The sequence below is a fragment of the Oncorhynchus keta genome, chromosome 1 (genome assembly GCF_023373465.1).
Source record: "Oncorhynchus keta strain PuntledgeMale-10-30-2019 chromosome 1, Oket_V2, whole genome shotgun sequence".
Lineage (NCBI taxonomy): Eukaryota > Metazoa > Chordata > Actinopteri > Salmoniformes > Salmonidae > Oncorhynchus > Oncorhynchus keta.
In genome coordinates this window covers 13,440,866-13,459,247 of record NC_068421.1, presented here as the reverse complement: position 1 = coordinate 13,459,247, position 18,382 = coordinate 13,440,866, and the positions used below count along the sequence as shown (strand labels likewise).

Sequence of the window (18,382 nt, the reverse complement as noted above, 5' to 3'; positions counted from 1 at the left end):
GAGCGCCTCCCCCACACAGCAGCCTCTGCAGTGCTTATGAAAGAAAGATATTGCTGTATTTAATTTGCAATTAATTTGCAAACATTTCTAAAAACATTTTATTGCTTTTTCATTATGGGGTATTGTGTATAGATGGGGTAGAAAATGTGGAATAAGTCAAAGGGTATGAAAAGTTTCTGAAGGCACTGTACTTTGTTGCTACACTGGTTTAATGCATCTGATGCATATTTCAGCCTCTGAAATATACATTTTAGTTGTCAACTGGTCCCTGACAAGTGAAATGCAACTTGCTGAATAGCACCCCGGGAAATATATTATAGAGAACATATGTATTTTAACTGGTTGTTTGATCAGCTCAGCCATTTGTGTTGCAAGTTCACATAACATATTTTTTTTATACATTTTACATTGCTCAAACTCACTTCCAACGGTCAGGGATAGCGTTTGGGTTTAGAAGACATGTCGAGATAAGCCAGGGATTTTTAAATGATCTTACAGGGAGTCCAGAACAAGAGTTAGAAAAGGCAAATGGGAAGACCAAAAGGTGCAGGTTGGTGTTTATTGTCATGAACCTTTCCCTGGAGGCTGAGCGGTTTAACTGAGCGGTTTAAACTAGATTATCCTTAACTGTTGTTGTCATAATTAAAGCAGAGAACCTAATGAGTGTAAACATTATAGTCAAAAGAGATCATTAGGCCCTGATATGATAAAATAAGATGGTGATAATTAGGTCCTCATCTATTAACATTGGCTTTAATGAGTTGTTAATATATAAATATGTACTTGTTTTCTCACTCTAATTAAACCCAAATGACGATTGCATTCTTTATCACAACTATTTATAATGGTGGATTTGTCTAATTGTCCTTCAGTTCACACAAAGGCTGCCTCCAAAACGTTGTTAAAAGCAGAGCTACAGTGGGTGTTCAGTATTATTGGTGTTGGTACAGTGGGTGTTCAGTATTATTGATGTTGGTACAGTGGGTGTTCAGTATTATTGATGTTGGGACAGTGGGTGTTCAGTATTATAGGTGTTGGGACAGTGGGTGTTCAGTATTATTGGTGTTGGGACAGTGGGTGTTCAGTATTATTGGTGTTGGGACAGTGGGTGTTCAGTATTATTGGTGTTGGGACAGTGGGTGTTCAGTATTATTGATGTTGGGACAGTGGGTGTTCAGTATTATTGGTGTTGGGACAGTGGGTGTTCAGTATTATTGGTGTTGGGACAGTGGGTGTTCAGTATTATTGATGTTGGTACAGTGGGTGTTCAGTATTGTTGGTGTTGGTACAGTGGGTGTTCAGTATTGTTGATATTGGTACAGTGGGTGTTCAGTATTATTGGTGTTGGTACAGTGGGTGTTCAGTATTGTTGGTGTTGGTACAGTGGGTGTTCAGTATTGTTAATGTTGGTACAGTGGGTGTTCAGTATTGTTGGTGTTGGTACAGTGGGTGTTCAGTATTGTTGATATTGGTACAGTGGGTGTTCAGTATTGTTAATGTTGGTACAGTGGGTGTTCAGTATTGTTAATGTTGGTACAGTGGGTGTTCAGTATTGTTGATATTGGCACAGTGGGTGTTCAGTATTGTTGATATTGGTACAGTGGGTGTTCAGTATTGTTAATGTTGGTACAGTGGGTGTTCAGTATTGTTGATATTGGTACAGTGGGTGTTCAGTATTGTTGATATTGGTACAGTGGGTGTTCAGTATTGTTAATGTTGGTACAGTGGGTGTTCAGTATTGTTAATGTTGGTACAGTGGGTGTTCAGTATTATTGATGTTGGTACAGTGGGTGTTCAGTATTGTTAATGTTGGTACAGTGGGTGTTCAGTATTGTTAATGTTGGTACAGTGGGTGTTCAGTATTGTTAATGTTGGTACAGTGGGTGTTCAGTATTGTTAATGTTGGTACAGTGGGTGTTCAGTATTTTTGATGTTGGTACAGTGGGTGTTCAGTATTATTGATGTTGGTACAGTGGGTGTTCAGTATTGTTGATGTTGGTACAGTGGGTGTTCAGTATTATTGATGTAGGTACAGTGGGTGTTCAGTATTATTGATGTTGGTACAGTGGGTGTTCAGTATTATTGATGTTGGTACAGTGGGTGTTCAGTATTATTGATGTTGGTACAGTGGGTGTTCAGTATTATTGATGTTGGTACAGTGGGTGTTCAGTATTATTGATGTAGGTACAGTGGGTGTTCAGTATTATTGATGTTGGTACAGTGGGTGTTCAGTATTATTGGTGTTGGTACAGTGGGTGTTCAGTATTATTGTAAAATAGTGTTAGAGAGGTATGAAATTAACAGGAAGGCTGTTTAGTTTGAGATGGTCTTGGTGCCTTAGTCACTTTATTATGTATCATCAGATAACTTGGGGATTTTGATTGATTTTCCATTTCAGTAATCTGTATTTCTCTTCCAGACACACAGTGGCCCCTCAAATGGGTTTTTCTGTGCTTTACAATGGAACGGGATCATCAGATGATGGATTCTACATCACAGCCTTCCACACACTGGGCAATAAGAACTACCTCATCCTAGCTCTCTCTATAATATACATCATCACTCTAATGGGTAACTTTGTTCTGTTAGCAGTCTTCATTATGAACCCAAGCCTTCAAAATCCAAAATATGTTGCAGTGTGCAATTTAGCTGTGGTGGACATCTCTTTGAACAGTGTTATCATCCCCCAGATGGTGCCTGTATTTGTGTTCAATCTGAACTACGTCTCCTTTGGGACGTGTTTTTCTCAGATGTTCTTCATGCATTTATTTGGTGATATGGAGTCCTTCTCCCTGGCTCTCCTAGCGTACGACCGTGTGATAGCCATTTGTTTCCCTCTGCATTACCTCACTATCAACACCAACCTGAGGATGCTGCTCATCCTGCTAGGGATCTGGACCCTGGCCTTCCTCTTGGAGGTCTACCCTGTCGCCCTGGCCTCTAGCCTGCCTTACTGTGCCTCTAGGGTGGTGCAGAGCTGCTGCTGTGAGCACGGCCCTGTATACAGACTGGCCTGCTCTGACATCTCTTTCAACAGGAAACTAGCAACAGCTAAAACTCTGGCTGTCCTGTTAGGCCCCCTGTCCTTCATCATCTTCACCTATGCTGTGGTGGTGGTTGCGGTGCTGAAGTTTGCCTCCACTACCCAGCGGTGGAAAGCCTTCCACACCTGTCTCACTCACCTGCTACTGGTACTGGTGTACTACCTCCCTGTCATCATGGCCTACGTCCTAGGTAAACACAAATCAAATATAATCGTCACGTTCACAGTTTCCCACAGGTATAAAAGGTTCAGCGAAATGTTTATGTGCTCTTCGCCACAACTTGTATACCTGCTGTAAACTGTATTCTCCCTAAGTGTAGGTCAGGAATGAAGGAGGACTCTGACTAATTTGCCCCCAAGTTTGTGTTTATTGTACTGTATAAGTTGTCATTAAAAAGAGCACTAGCACATTGCATTTTAGTAGATGCTAAGTGCCTTACTCAAGGGCACATTGACAGATTTTTCACATAGTCAGCTTTGGATTCAAACCAGCAACCTTTCAGTTACTGGTTCAAACCTCTTAACCACTAGGCTACCTGCCGCACATCTGAGTTGTCTGGTTGCTAGGCTTTGACGTGGGAGCGTACAGCATGTCTCAGCACACAAGTTCCTTCTTATCTTAGCTGAATATCATAATTGACTGTTAATACTATCAATCAACATGTCAAAGTCACTGGATGTGTGTCTGTTTGTCTCTTCCCTCCTAGGTAACCTGCGCTTGGTGCAGTCCCCAGACCTCCTGACTGCCATCCTCACTGTGTCTGTCACCCTGCCACCCATGCTCAACCCTATCATCTACAGCCTAAAGACAGAGGAGCTGCGGGAGAAAATCATCAAACTGTTTGTAAAGACAAAAGTTATTTCTCACAAATGAGACTTTGCGTGGAGTTGTTGATCGGATTTTCAAATCTGCAGCAAAAACTCAAGAACTGTAGATATAAGAAACGTTTCCAAGTAAGGTGACATTCCCCTTGCATTTTGTATCTATTTCATTTCAGCAGTTTTCTGTTATTACTGTTTTATGAACACTCTAATTATTTAGATAATTGCAATAAAACAATGTCTGACTATTCTTCTGTTGAACACTTAATATTTGCATATAATAGATTTAACATATTTTATTGTGATAAATTCAATTCAAACTTCTAATTTCAAATTTTTTTTTTTGGTGCTTTTCAGATACAAGTTTTTATGCCACAGCTGTAATCATGGAGTGTTTATATATTATAATAACATTAATTACTGGACGAATTCATTTTGCATCCACCATAAAGAATGTGTTCTTAACTGACTTGCCTAGTTAAAGACTACATTTAAAAAAATAAAATTAAAATAAAACTATTAACAGAAAGGCACAGCATATCCAGGTAAAATCATTATGAATGCGGACAGTACAGGGCATGATGAGGGAGGACAGGTATTTGTCACATATAGTGATCATCACATACAATTATGGCATGGAGGTAAAGTTTTACAAAGTATCTAGATAAACAGTATTTACGTTGAAAGAGTTCAACTCTAATCAAATAACATACATTCATTAGTTCCACTAGATGGCACTAAAACATATTCACTGGCAGAGACACACTGTAGGGCTCTGTTCAAAGGTCAAATGAGTAACACTAAGACATTTCATGAATAAGGATTAATAAGTTATTTATAAACCTTAAATAAATACATGTTTGTAAATATTTGTAAGCATTAATAAGCATGTATAAGCTTTATAATCACTACATTTAAAAAAAAATTGTGAACAATTATTTATTTGTTTTTAATATATTCAGTATAAGGTAACATATAAACAGTTCATACAATCAGTATGCAGTGGGAGAAACGAGGAACAAAAGTATTGATTTATTGTTAATATATTCAGTGTAAGCTAACATACAATCAGCATGCAGTGGGAGAAACGAGGAACAAAAGTATTGATTTATTGTTAATATATTCAGTATAAGTTAACATACAAGCAGTATGCAGTGGGAGAAACGAGGAACAAAAGTATTGATTTATTGTTAATATATTCAGTATAAGTTAACATACAAGCAGTATGCAGTGGGAGAAACGAGGAACAAAAGTATTGATTTATTGTTAATATATTCAGTGTAAGCTAACATACAAGCAGTTCATACAATCAGCATGCAGTGGGAGAAACGAGGAACAAAAGTATTGATTTATTGTTAATATATTCAGTATAAGTTAACATACAATCAGCATGCAGTGGGAGAAACGAGGAACGAAAGTATTGATTTATTGTTCATATATTCAGTGTAAGTTAACATACAAGCAGTATGCAGTGGGAGAAACGAGGAACAAAAGTATTGATTTATTGTTAATATATTCAGTATAAGTTAACATACAATCAGCATGCAGTGGGAGAAACGAGGAACGAAAGAGAGATAAAACAAGGAATAAATCAATTAAAGGATGTACAAGAAAAAGAAAAATACATAGTGTTGCAGTTCTTGTATTCTGTGGTGAATATACATAACTATTAAGGAGCAGTGTAATTACGGGTTTGGGACACAGCATAAGAACAGAACAGAACGGAAATATCTTACTTTGAATTTGACCTAAAAACGTGTTTCCAACAAGAGCATTTGTAATGTTGAACAAGAGCATTTGTAATGTTGATCATCATCTACAAGCTGTAGTTTAAGTCTACTGCCAGGAGTGAAATAAATCCAGCTGATGGGAATGGTTTCCAGATGAAGAACAAATGTTGTTCCATACCATGAGCCAGTCCCATTTGAGCCCAAGGTTCTCTTGGTCTCATTCTCACTTCTTTGTGATAGGTAAGGCACTGTAGGGTGCTGGCATTTTGTGAAGATCATTTATAATGAATTAAGGATACAAGTCCAGCTATTCTGTTAGAGGAGATCAACTTTGCGAGAAGGTGGGAGCCTGGAAAGGAATCCCATGGTACACCATACGTTTTCAGAGCTATACGTAGTTTAAGCTGAAAAAAGATTATGAACCAGTGATATAATAGGAGTCCTTGAAATCTATTTAGAAGCATTTGTCACATTTACCATAATCTAAATATTTCTAATAGATTATTCATGAAATGTATTATAAAGTGTGCCGTGAAATGTACAAGAATTCAAAAGTCAAGAAACAGTCTTAGCGAAACATACAGTACAATATCATACATCCAAAACATACATTATCATACATTCAAAACATACAATATCATGCATACCAAACACACATTATACATCCAAAAACATGCATTATCATATATAACTGTACATCCCAAACATACATGATCATACATCCAAAACGTACATGATCAAACATTATCATACAGTACCAGACAAAAGTTTGGACACACATTCCCACTCCAAGGTTTTTCCTTTTTTTGACTATTTTCTACATTGTAGAATAATAGTGAAGATGTCAAAACTATGATATAACACATATGGAATCATGCAGTAACCAAAAGAGTGTTAAACAAATCTAAATATATTTTTTATTTGAGATTCTTAAAAGCAGCCACCCTTTGCCTTGATGACAGCTTTGCACAGTCTTGGCATTCTCTCAACCAGATCACTTAGAATGCTTTTCCAAATATCTTGAAAGGGGTTCTTACGTATGCTGAGCACTTATTGGCTGCCTTTCCTTCACTCTGCAGTCCAACTCATCACAAACCATCTCAATTGGGTTGAGGTCGGGTGATGGAGAATCAATGTCAATGAGTAACACTCATTTTATATTGATAACTAATATACAACTATGTGAGTGTGAAACCCGGCACAAAAATTGGTGCTGCAGTCAACATTATAATTACAGTATTTTCTGATAAAAAATGACATTTGACTTCAGGTAACCAAATTACAACAAGATGAAGATGTCTTTATCATGACCACCACAATGTATTGAAGTCTGAATTATGACCAGCATGTCATATGGGGGTTAGAATCATGACCATTAAGTTGTTCGCAGGTCAGAAAGAACAGTCGTGCTTTGTTTTTAAATGTGTCTCAATAGACATCATGCTGAAAACTACACGCATCAACACATCCCAAAATAAACCATTAGACTAACTAATGCTGCCAATAGTGTCCTGATATTTCAATTACACATGAGATAATGGAGTATTAACTGACTATTGACTCCTTGAATCAGTCCAGGGGCAGGGACTAGGCCTAGACAGGGAGGATTTACATCTTTGCCAGTCATTCAGGATGGTGTGTCTGCTAATTGACTTTACAGATGCAATGTGATGTATAAAAACAAAATCAAACTGGTCATTTACTGTAAGACGAAGAACACCATTCCTCTGTAGCTCAGTGGGAGCAGCATAGAACGCTGCAACGCCTGGATAGTGGGTTCAATCCTTTCACTAACCATACTAACGTATACATACATGACTGTAAGTCGCTTTAGATAAAAGCGTTTGCTAAATGGCATATGATATTGTTTTTCTCAGGAAAAATCTAAAACATTGATGTGTATAGTCTAGGTTGAATAAACTAAATCTCATGTGCAATTTATTTATTCTTCATGAAGTACACTACAAAATGGCTAGCACCGTAGCACTGCTGAGGTGTTCCAGGGCTAATTGAGCTACTGTAGGTTGATGACGTGTTGACGATTTAGAAGGAAAGCTAAAGAGACAGATGACCCAATAACATTCATCAGAGTTAGGCCACCTGACAGAAGGCTGACGCAAACATGAAAGCAAGTTTTATATCAGATTTGTATTGACTTATACCTCATGTCTGCTATTGCCAATAGAGAACATAGTAGTGAAATGAAAACATACTGTAGGCTCGCATGCATCTACAGAGCATGGAAACTGACACGATTTTACATTCACTCATACAGTAAGCTACACAACAAAGACTTCAATAAACTTTTTTTTATTCAGTGGGCTTAACTTTGTTAAACATCTTCAACATTTAGTTTGGTTCTTATTACAGTATACAAAGGGATTTACAAGAGAGGGTCCGAGATTAGCCCTGATCATCAAGCCATGACGCTCTTCCAAGGTCAGCACCACACCTACCCTGGTCAAGACTACACAGACAAATAAAGGAACGTGATGGCACACTACCACTATCAGGTGACTGAAGTAAGTGCTGTACATCTTCCTCTTGTTGTTCTTGGAGGACATTATAACCATAGCAAATATGATCCTCTCCACTACTGTTCCATCGATGTGGATAGAGGGGTGTTCCCTCTGTTGTTTCCTGAAGTCCACAATCATCTCCTTAGTTGTGTTGATGTTGAGTGTGAGGTTATTTTCCTGACACCACACTCCGAGGGCCCTCACCTCCTCCCTGTAGGCCGCCTCGTCGTTGTTGGTAATCAAGCCTACCACTGTTGTGTCGTCCGCAAACTTTGATATTGAGTTGGAGGCGTGCGTGGCCACGCAGTCGTTGGTGAACAGGGAGTACAGGAGAGGGCTCAGAACGCACCCTTGTGGGGCCCCAGTGTTGAGGATCAGCGGGGTGGAGATGTTGTTACCTACCCTCACCACCTGGGGGCGGCCCATCAGGAAGTCCAGTACCAAGTTGCACAGGGCGGGGTCGAGACCCAGGGTCTCGAGCTTGATGACGAGTTTGGAGGGTACTATGGTGTTAAATGCTGAGCTGTAGTCGATGAACAGCATTCTCACATAGGTATTCCTCTTGTCCAGATGGCTTAGGGCAGTGTGCAGTGTGGTTGAGATTGCATCGTCTGTGGACCTATTTGGGCGGTAAGCAAATTGGAGTGGGTCTAGGGTGTCAGGTAGGGTGGAGGTGATATGGTCCTTGACTAGTCTCTCAAAGCACTTCATGATGACGGAAGTGAGTGCTACGGGGCGGTAGTCGTTTAGCTCAGTTACCTTAGCTTTCTTGGGAACAGGAACAATGGTGGCCCTCTTGAAGCATGTGGGAACAGCAGACTGGTATAGGGATTGATTGAATATGTCCGTAAACACTCCAGCCAGCTGGTCTGCGCATGACCTGAGGGCGCGGCTGGGGATGCCGTCTGGGCCTGCAGCCTTGCGAGGGTTAACACGTTTAAATGTTTTACTCACCTCGGCTGCAGTGAAGGAGAGTCCGCATGTTTTGGTTGCGGGCCGTGTCAGTGGCACTGTATTGTCCTCAAAGCGGGCAAAACAGTTATTTAGTCTGCCTATCAATAAGGCACCTCGGGGGTTTGGGGTATATGGCCAATATACCACGGCTGAGGGCTGTATCCAGGCACTCTGCATTGCATCGTGTGTAAGAACAGCCCTTAGCCGTGGTATATTGGCCATATACCACACCTGCTCAGGCCTTATTGCTTAATTGTATTGCTCGGCATGTAGCTGAATGGAGTGACCAGATGCAGTCATTCTGGGGGCAGGCAGTTGATCCAGTCAGTACTCTGTCACTCATTGTCCCATTTCATGACTTTTGCGTGGACACTAGGTTGATCATGTGAAATCAAATCAAATATACCTGTATGCCATTTATCCATTAATAAGCAACTTGTTGTCATGTGTGCATTTATGTCACATTTGTTTGGTCACGGGAATTGATCCCACTGCCCTAGCGTTACGAACACCATGACCTACCAACGGAGCTACAAAGGACCACATTGTGGATAACCTGTCATCTTACCTACAACTCTGATGTAGGTCTACCACTCATACGATGCTAATGCTTTTATGATCGTCAGGTACCTATGATGCCTACTGGTTGAAAAGTAGTCATTTAAGTTTCTAATTCCCATAAAACTTCCTCTGATGATTTATCCAAACTAAAATACATTTCAAGCAAAAATACTGAATATAAAACACAAGTAACTATTGTGTATTAGGGTACATGTGCCATGTTCTTGCAAGACAGAGAAGTTTGTTTGTACTGTATATGATCCTCAGAGGCAACTCCTGTCTTCCAACAACATACAACAAATTAAGTCTTTAAGGATTGCTGTCCAATTAGTGTTCCCTTGTGTGTGATTAGTGAGGAGTGTGTGTGTGTGTGTGTGTGTTCCTGTTTTGCTGTTCTGATTTCACTATGCATGTGCAAACAATGGTCTTTGACCTTCTCTCAACAAATTATATTCATACTGTATACATACTATATCATAATAACTAAGCAATTTTGTGTCTACATTTTGTCCCTTTTTGTTTAGCTGAAGTGTATTTCTTCTCAAGGTGTATCTTTATTAAAATCACACCATAGACTTTGAACCACTTTTACCAGGCCCAAGCAGGGATTCCCAAATACTATGATTTGGGCAAACAAAACATTATACATTATAATGTATACTATAAAGTGAAAATAATAATTACATTATCTTTTTAATAGAATTTCCTCCTGTCCTTATTTGACCATTATCTGACTTTTCACGTTGAAAGATAAGGTAACCAAGTCATGGTGTTAGTCTTTTTCTACAGTAGCCCATCATAGTTGCTGCTATTATGGTTATGAATGGGCTATGTACGCTGCCTGTGAAAGCTCATACACACTTTCTTGTCTTGGTCTGATTACATTTCGGAACATCACATCTCAGAACAGTCGCTGGGGATGTTACCTACTGTATCAATTTATTAATACTGAAACCCCTCTGGGATCGTTTAACAGGCTGCTGCTTACTTTTCTTCCTAGGGGATTTATAAGTGGTTTACTAATATCATTAGACAAGCTGGGCTTAGGGATTGCATAATATATTTTCCCATTGACCCTTAGCAGTCCCCTGGCACTGCACTGTCTGTGAAAGGGTGACTACACTAATGAATGACCTCAACTTGTCCAAACCTCCTCACAGAGTATGAACGGTTGAGAGAGAAGGGAGATCAAGGGAATGCAATATTAAAAAGGTTGCAGCCAAAGACATAATCAATTAACAACCTAAATTATTGACACCCTTGATAAAGATGAGCAAAACATACTTTGTGTACTCAGCCTTTTACTATAATGTTTCATGAGATTGAAGAACACATTGGGAGGTGACCTTTCCTCCTTACAGAATCTTTCCAGATCCTTGACATCCTTTGAAAAGGCGGGCCGAACAGGCCCCCATTAACATCGACGGGGCTGTAGTGGAGCAGGTCGAGAGTTTCAGGTTCCTTGGTGTCCACACCACCAACAAACTATTATGGTCCAAACATACCAAGACAGTCGTGAAGAGGGCACATCAACATTTTTTCCCTCTCAGGAGACTGAATTTTTTTTGCAAATGGTCCCCAGATCCTTAAAAGGTTCTACAGCTGCACCATTGAGAGCATCCTGAATGGTTACATCACCGCCTGGTATGGCAACTACTCGGCATCTGACTATAAGGCACTACAGAGGGTACTGCGTACGGCCCAGTACATCACGGGGGCCAAGCTTCCTGACATCCAGGACCTATATAGTAATGTAAATAGTCGGGGTGGCCATTGATTAATTGTTCAGCAGTTTTATGGCTTGCTGGTAGAAGCTGTTAAGGAACCTTTTGGTCCTAGACTTGGCGCTCCGGTACTGCTTACCATAAGGTAGCAGAGAGAACAGTCTATGACTTGGGTGACTGGAGTCTTCGACAATTCTTTGGGCCTTCCTCTGACACCGCCTACTTACATTGACATGCCCCCCACTCCATTTGTTTTAGAACTGCTGCTACGCTCTGTCTATTATTTATGCATAGTCACTTTACCCATACCTACATGTACAAATGACCTTGACTAACCTGTACCCACGCACATGACTCGGTACCGGTACCCCCTGTATAGAGCCTCGTTATTGTTATTTGATTGTGTTACTTTTTATTATTTTTTTACTTTAGATTATTTTGTAAATATTTTCTTAACTCTTTCTTGAACTGTATTGTTGGGCTTGTAAAGTAAGCATTTCATGGTAAGGTCTACACCTGTGTATTCGGCGCATGTGACAAATACGATTTGATTTAATCTACGGTGATGGACTGCCTTCTTCAATCAAACCACAGGTTTTAAGAGGCTGAGATATTGCAAAATGTTGATTTGTGGTACAATTAACTATTAATTTCTGGATTTTGATATGTGCTTGGGGTTATTGTCTTGCTGGAAGATCCCCCTGTGGCCAAGTTTCAGCTTCCTGGCAGAGGCAACCAGGTTTTTGGCTAAAATGTCCTGGTACTTGGTGGAGATTATGATGTGGTTGACCTTAACATTGGCCCAAGGATCAGTAGAAGCAAAACAGACCAATAACATCACCTCAAGCTGAACCTCGGCAAGACGGAGCTGCTCTTCCTCCCGGGGAAGGACTGCCCGTTCCATGATCTCGCCATCACGGTTGACAACTCCATTGTGTCCTCCTCCCAGAGCGCTAAGAACCTTGGCGTGATCCTGGACAACACCCTGTCGTTCTCAACTAACATCAAGGTGGTGGCCCGTTCCTGTAGGTTCATGCTCTACAACATCCGCAGAGTACGACCCTGCCTCACACAGGAAGCGGCGCAGGTCCTAATCCAGGCACTTGTCATCTCCCGTCTGGATTACTGCAACTCGCTGTTGGCTGGGCTCCCTGCCTGTGCCATTAAACCCCTACAACTCATCCAGAACGCCGCAGCCCGTCTGGTGTTCAACCTTCCCAAGTTCTCTCACGTCACCCCGCTCCTCCGCTCTCTCCACTGGCTTCCAGTTGAAGCTCGCATCCGCTACAAGACCATGGTGCTTGCCTACGGAGCTGTGAGGGGAACGGCACCTCAGTACCTCCAGGCTCTGATCAGGCCCTACACCCAAACAAGGGCACTGCGTTCATCCACCTCTGGCCTGCTCGCCTCCCTACCACTGAGGAAGTACAGTTCCCGCTCAGCCCAGTCAAAACTGTTCGCTGCTCTGGCTCCCCAATGGTGGAACACACTCCCTCACGACGCCAGGACAGCGGAGTCAATCACCACCTTCCGGAGACACCTGAAACCCCACCTCTTTAAGGAATACCTAGGATAGGATAAGTAATCCTTCTCACCCCCCTAAAAGATTTTAGATGCACTATTGTAAAGTGGCTGTTCCACTGGATGTCATAAGGTGAATGCACCAATTTGTAAGTCGCTCTGGATAAGAGCGTCTCCTAAATGACTTAAATGTAATGTAAATGTAATCAAAGATTCACCAAAATATTTTACCGTAGGTACAAGGTTCTTTTCTGCATATGCATCCTTCTTTCGAGGCCAAACCCACCATTGGTGGGCGTGGCCAAAGAGCTCTATTTTCATCTAATCTGACCATAGCACTCGGTTCCAATCCAAGTGGCAATGTTGTAACTCCAGGCATTTACATTTGTTGTTTGCTGTCAGTAAAGGCTTTTTGATGGCAACCCTTCCAAAGAGCCTATTGGCATGGAGGTGGCTTCTAATGGAAGATTTGGAGACTTGGTGACCCGAAGATGCAACCAAATTTTGTTATTCTCCAACTTGGACTCTTCTGTGCCTCCCGGTCGTTCTTCCTCACTGTGCGTGAGGACATGATACACTTTTCCAGGCAAGTTTAACTTCTTAATTGTTGCCCTAATAGTGTTATGCGGTATATTTGGTTTTTCAGGTGTTGATTTTGCATCCATTGCCTGATTTATGAAAGTCAACAACCATTTGTCTCTTTTTGTTTGTGAGTTTGTTGCTTTTCCCAGTGGTGATGGATGACAGATGGATTTGACATGCTTTATCTCGTTTTTATACCCCAGTGAAACATCAATCGCTGAAAGGCCAAAATACAGTCACTTCAAACTGAGATTTACAGTAGAACAGACTGTTTGATTTTATTTAAAAGAATGGTTAGGGTTGCCAGTCATTTTGACACCAATCAGATTTGTTTTATTACTTGTTAAAGAACAACTGTGTTAGTATAAAATAATATGATTTAAAAAAATGTTTGCATACAATGTAGCTTAGTATTTGTATTATTTATTTTAGAGATAATTTTAAGGGTGCTACGCACCTAAGGGTGCCAATAATTTTGGTGGTGACTGTATAAAGTGGAGGAGGAAGGAATTTCCCCTCAGGACTAGGTCCTATCTGACTAGGGCCTATCTTGAGATCTGTGCATGGAATCCACCATTGTCATCAATGCAATACTTACAGTATGAGAGAGATTGGGTTATCATATTAGGGATTTGGCCCTCAATGATTGCAGTTTACCTATGAAAGGACACAGGGTCCAATTCAAGCAATTACAGACCAATGAAAACTACAGGGCTGGTCACTCAAAATATGTCAGTCTTTATGTGCCTTATAGGCCTTTGAGCAAATTAGCATGTATGCATGTTTTCGAGTGCAGTTTTTACACCTATTTTTGGATTCCAATAGGCAGTAGTTGTCTAATAAGAATCATGACGTGTAATGACATTACATATATATATATATATATATATATATATATATATATATATATATTGTGATAATAAAAAAGTGATTTGGGCACATGTTATAAAACTGTACTATGAGTTTATATGTGAAATGATTATCATATACAGGTCAGAGGTCACAGGACTAATATATGCAAATAACAGGGTTGGGGGGTGTAGCGTATAGCTGGATGTAGGTTATGGTTGGTGACTTGGGGAATACAGGCCTAAGTGGGTAAAAGGGCTGAGATTAGGCAAGTAACAGGGATGAAGTGTATTGGCAAAGGAACAAGTAACAAATAGGGTATTTAGGTCTAGGATATGGGTGAATTGGTACTTGACTGTATCAACAGGGTATTGGCATATGGGTTTTAGGGTTAGGACATGGGGGTGACAGGCCTTGGGTGAGGGGGTAATTGGGTTTATGAGTGTGGGTAAGTGGGCTGAGGTATACAGATATTGGGGCTGAGGAATGGAGGTTTAATTTTATTATAGTCAGAGCACTGTATGTTTCCATCGGTCACAATTGCAACTTGAATAAAACACACTTTTTTTAAATTGAAATATCAAATCAAATTTATTGGTCACGTGGATAGCAGATGTTATTAATGCGAGTGTAGCGAATTGCTTGTGCTTCTAGTTCTGACAGTGCAGTTGTTACGGTCATCCTCCTCTTCATCTGAAGAGGAGAGGCGAGAAGGATCGGAGGACCAAAATGCGGCGTGGTAGGTGTTCATGATGAATATTTAATAAAAGAAAGCACTGAACACTGAATACCAACTATACAAAAACAATAAACAAATAACGACTGTGAAGCTATAAATGAGACCTCTGCTGACACAAGCAACTAACATAGACAATCACCCACAAACAAACAGTGCACCCAGGCTACCTAAGTATGATTCTCAATCAGAGACAACTAATGACACCTGCCTCTGATTGAGAACCATACTAGGCCGAAACATACAAATCCTCAAATCATAGAAAAACAAACAGACTGCCCACCCCAACTCACGCCCTGACCATACTAAATAAATACAAAACAAAAGAAATAAAGGTCAGAACGTAACAGTACCCCCCCAAGGTGCGGACTCCGGCTGCAAAATGTTAACCTATAGGGGAGGGTCTGGGTGGGCGTCTGTCCGCGGTGGCGGCTCTGGCGCGGGACGTGGACCCCACTTCACCAAGCTCGAGACAGACGGGCAGCTCGGTACAGACGGGCAGCTCGGGACAGACGGGCAGCTCGGGACAGAGGGGCAGCTCGGGACAGACGGGCAGCTCGGGACAGACGGGCAGCTCGGGACAGACGGGCAGCTCGGGACAGAGGGGCAGCTCGGGACAGAGAGGCAGCTTGGTACTGAGGTAGCTCGGTACTGAGGGGTAGCTCAGGAATGAGAGGTAGCTTAGGACTGAGAGGTAGATCAGGACTGAGAGGTAGATCAGGACTGAGAGGTAGATCAGGACTGAGAGGTAGCTCAGGACTGAGAGGTAACTCAGGACTGAGAGATAGCTCAGGCTGGTTGACGGCTCTGGCAGCTCCTGGCTGACAGACGGCTCTGGCAGCTCCTGGCTGACAGACGGCTCTGGAGGATCCTGGCTGACTGGCGGCTCCATGCTGACTGGCGAGTCTGGCGGCTTATGACAGACGGGAGACTCTGGCGGCTCTGGACAGACGGGAGACTCTGGCGGCTCTGGACAGACGGGAGACTCTGGCGGCTCTGGACAGACGGGAGACTCTGGCGGCTCTGGACAGACGGGAGACTCTGGCGGCTCTGGACAGACGGGAGACTCTGGCGGCTCTGGACAGACGGGAGACTCTGGCGGCTCTGGACAGACGGGAGACTCTGGCGGCTCTGGACAGACGGGAGACTCTGGCGGCTCTGGACAGACGGGAGACTCTGGCGGCTCTGGACAGACGGGAGACTCTGGCGGCTCTGGACAGACGGGAGACTCTGGCGGCTCTGGACAGACGGGCAGCTCAGTCGGCGCTGGGCAGACGAGCAGCTCCGGCAACGCTGGAGAGGTGGGCTCTGGCAGCGCTGGACTAAGGAGCTCTGGCGCCTCTGGAATGAGGGGCTCTGGCGCCTCTGGACTGAGTGGCGCTGGCGCCTCTGGACTGAGGGGCTCTGGCGCCTCTGGACTGAGGGGCTCTGGCGCCTCTGGACTGAGGGGCTCTGGCGCCTCTGGACTGAGGGGCTCTGGCGCCTCTGGACTGAGGGGCTCTGGCGCCTCTGGACTGAGGGGCTCTGGCGCCTCTGGACTGAGGGGCTCTGGCGCCTCTGGACTGAGGGGCGGAAACTCTGGTAGCGCCGGACAGGCAGGAGCACCTGTGTTGATGGGATGGAGAGACAGCCTGGTACGGGGTGCCAGCACTGGTGGTACCAGGCTGGGGACACGCACCTCAGGGCGAATGCCTTGCATACTACGCCAAATCAACTGCTCTCTTTCTTCGCACTCCCCCAATTATATTAACACCTCCTCGAGTGTCTCCTCATCTCCCATCCGTTCACTCTCCTCCTTTCTGTCCAATAACTCATCGACCCTCTCAGACTCAGCCCTCAGCTTCGCCGATAGTTCCGATAACATCCATGGCTCCTTATGGTAAACAGGGGGAGTTGGCTCAGGTCTGGCTCCTCACTCTGCCACACTCTCCATGTGCCCCCCCCCAATAATTTTTTGGGGCTGCCTCTCGGGCTTCCAGCCGCTCTGCCGTGCTAGCTCCTCATAATGCCGCCTCTCTGCTTTCGCTGCCTCCAGCTCGGCTTTGGGGCGGCAATATTCCCCTGGCTCTGCCCAGGGTCCTTTACCGTCAAGGATCTCCTCCCAAGTTCATTTTTCCAAATAGTGCAGCCTCTCCCACTGCTGCTGCTGCTGCTGTTGCCTCTTGCTTCTCCTGCTGCTGCTTTTGCTGCTGCTGCTGTTGCTCCTGCTGCACCTGTCGCTTCTCCTGCTGCTGCTGTTGCTGCTGCTGCCTCTGTTTACCACGCCGCTTGGTCCTTGGTTGGTGGGTGATTCTGTAATGGTTTTCTTCTGGTGAAAGAGAGGCGGACCAAAATGCAGCGTGGTTAGTTTTGTACATATTTAATAAAGATGAAAATACAACAATCTACAAAACAAGAAACGTGAAAAAAACGAAACAGTCCTATCTGGTGCCACAAACACAAAGACAGGAACAATCACCCACAAGAGACCTAAAGAATATGGCTGCCTAAATATGGTTCCCAATCAGAGACAACGATAAACACCTGCCTCTGATTGAGAACCATAGACTTACCTAGAGTACAACTCTAACCACAATCCCATAACTACAAACAACCCCAGACAAAACAAACCACATAAATCCCCATGTCACGCCGAGGAACTTAAAACTATAAACTATATGGATTACATGTTAGGGTTACTAATGGCATATGATTTCCATCGTGGCATGTCTGGGAACAAATGGGTTAAGAAAGCTAACAACAGAAAAATAATATGTTTTTATTTATTAAGATAGGTAACCATATATGTGTACTACCTTGCTTTTTAAATTGATAAGTATGATGAAATAAAAATGTGTCTTTGAATAGTCTGTGTTTGTGTAGATATTTTGCATCATTACATCATGATTTAAATAAGAAACTCATCAAAAAAAGAAACATTCTCTTACTGTCAAATGCATTTATTTTCAGCAAACTTAACATGTATAAATATTTGGATGAACATAAGATTCAACAACTGAGACATAAACTGAAGAAGTTCCACAGACATGTGACGAACATAAATTGAATAATGTGTCCCTGAATAAAGAGGGGGTAAAAATCAAAAGTAACAGTCAGTAGTTTCTGGTGTGGCCACCAGCTGCATCAAGTACTGCAGTGCATCTCCTCATCATGGACTGCACCGAGATTTGCCAGTTATTGCTGTCAGATGTTACCCCAATCTTCCACCAAGACACCTGCAAGTTCCCAGACATTTCTGGAAGGAAATGGCCCTAGCCCTCACCCTCCGATCCAACAGGTCCCAGGGGTGCTCAATGGGATTGAAATCCTGGATCTTCGCTGGCCATGGCAGAACACTGACA

General features: G+C 42.7%; 1 protein-coding gene across 1 annotated transcript; it reads left to right on the top strand.

Annotated features, from left to right (window-relative positions):
* The first annotated feature begins 889 nt into the window (after nucleotides 1-889).
* or40a1 (odorant receptor, family 40, subfamily A, member 1) lies at nucleotides 890-4,343 on the top strand. Its single transcript, XM_035788378.2, has 3 exons — nucleotides 890-918; nucleotides 2,420-3,234; nucleotides 3,751-4,343. The coding sequence occupies exons 2-3, from the start codon at nucleotides 2,439-2,441 to the stop codon at nucleotides 3,915-3,917; spliced, it is 963 nt and encodes a 320-aa protein (XP_035644271.1). The 5' UTR covers nucleotides 890-918; nucleotides 2,420-2,438; the 3' UTR covers nucleotides 3,918-4,343.
* Nucleotides 4,344-18,382: the final 14,039 nt, after the last annotated feature.

What these genes read in the sequence shown, in the direction of transcription:
- or40a1 (XM_035788378.2), top strand. Translation starts at nt 2,439, where the DNA reads ATGGGTTTTTCTGTGCTTTACAATGGAACGGGATCATCAGATGATGGA. An exon ending in CATCATGGCCTACGTCCTAG is followed by an intron (nt 3,235 to 3,750) that starts GTAAACACAAAT and finishes CTTCCCTCCTAG; the next exon opens with GTAACCTGCGCTTGGTGCAG.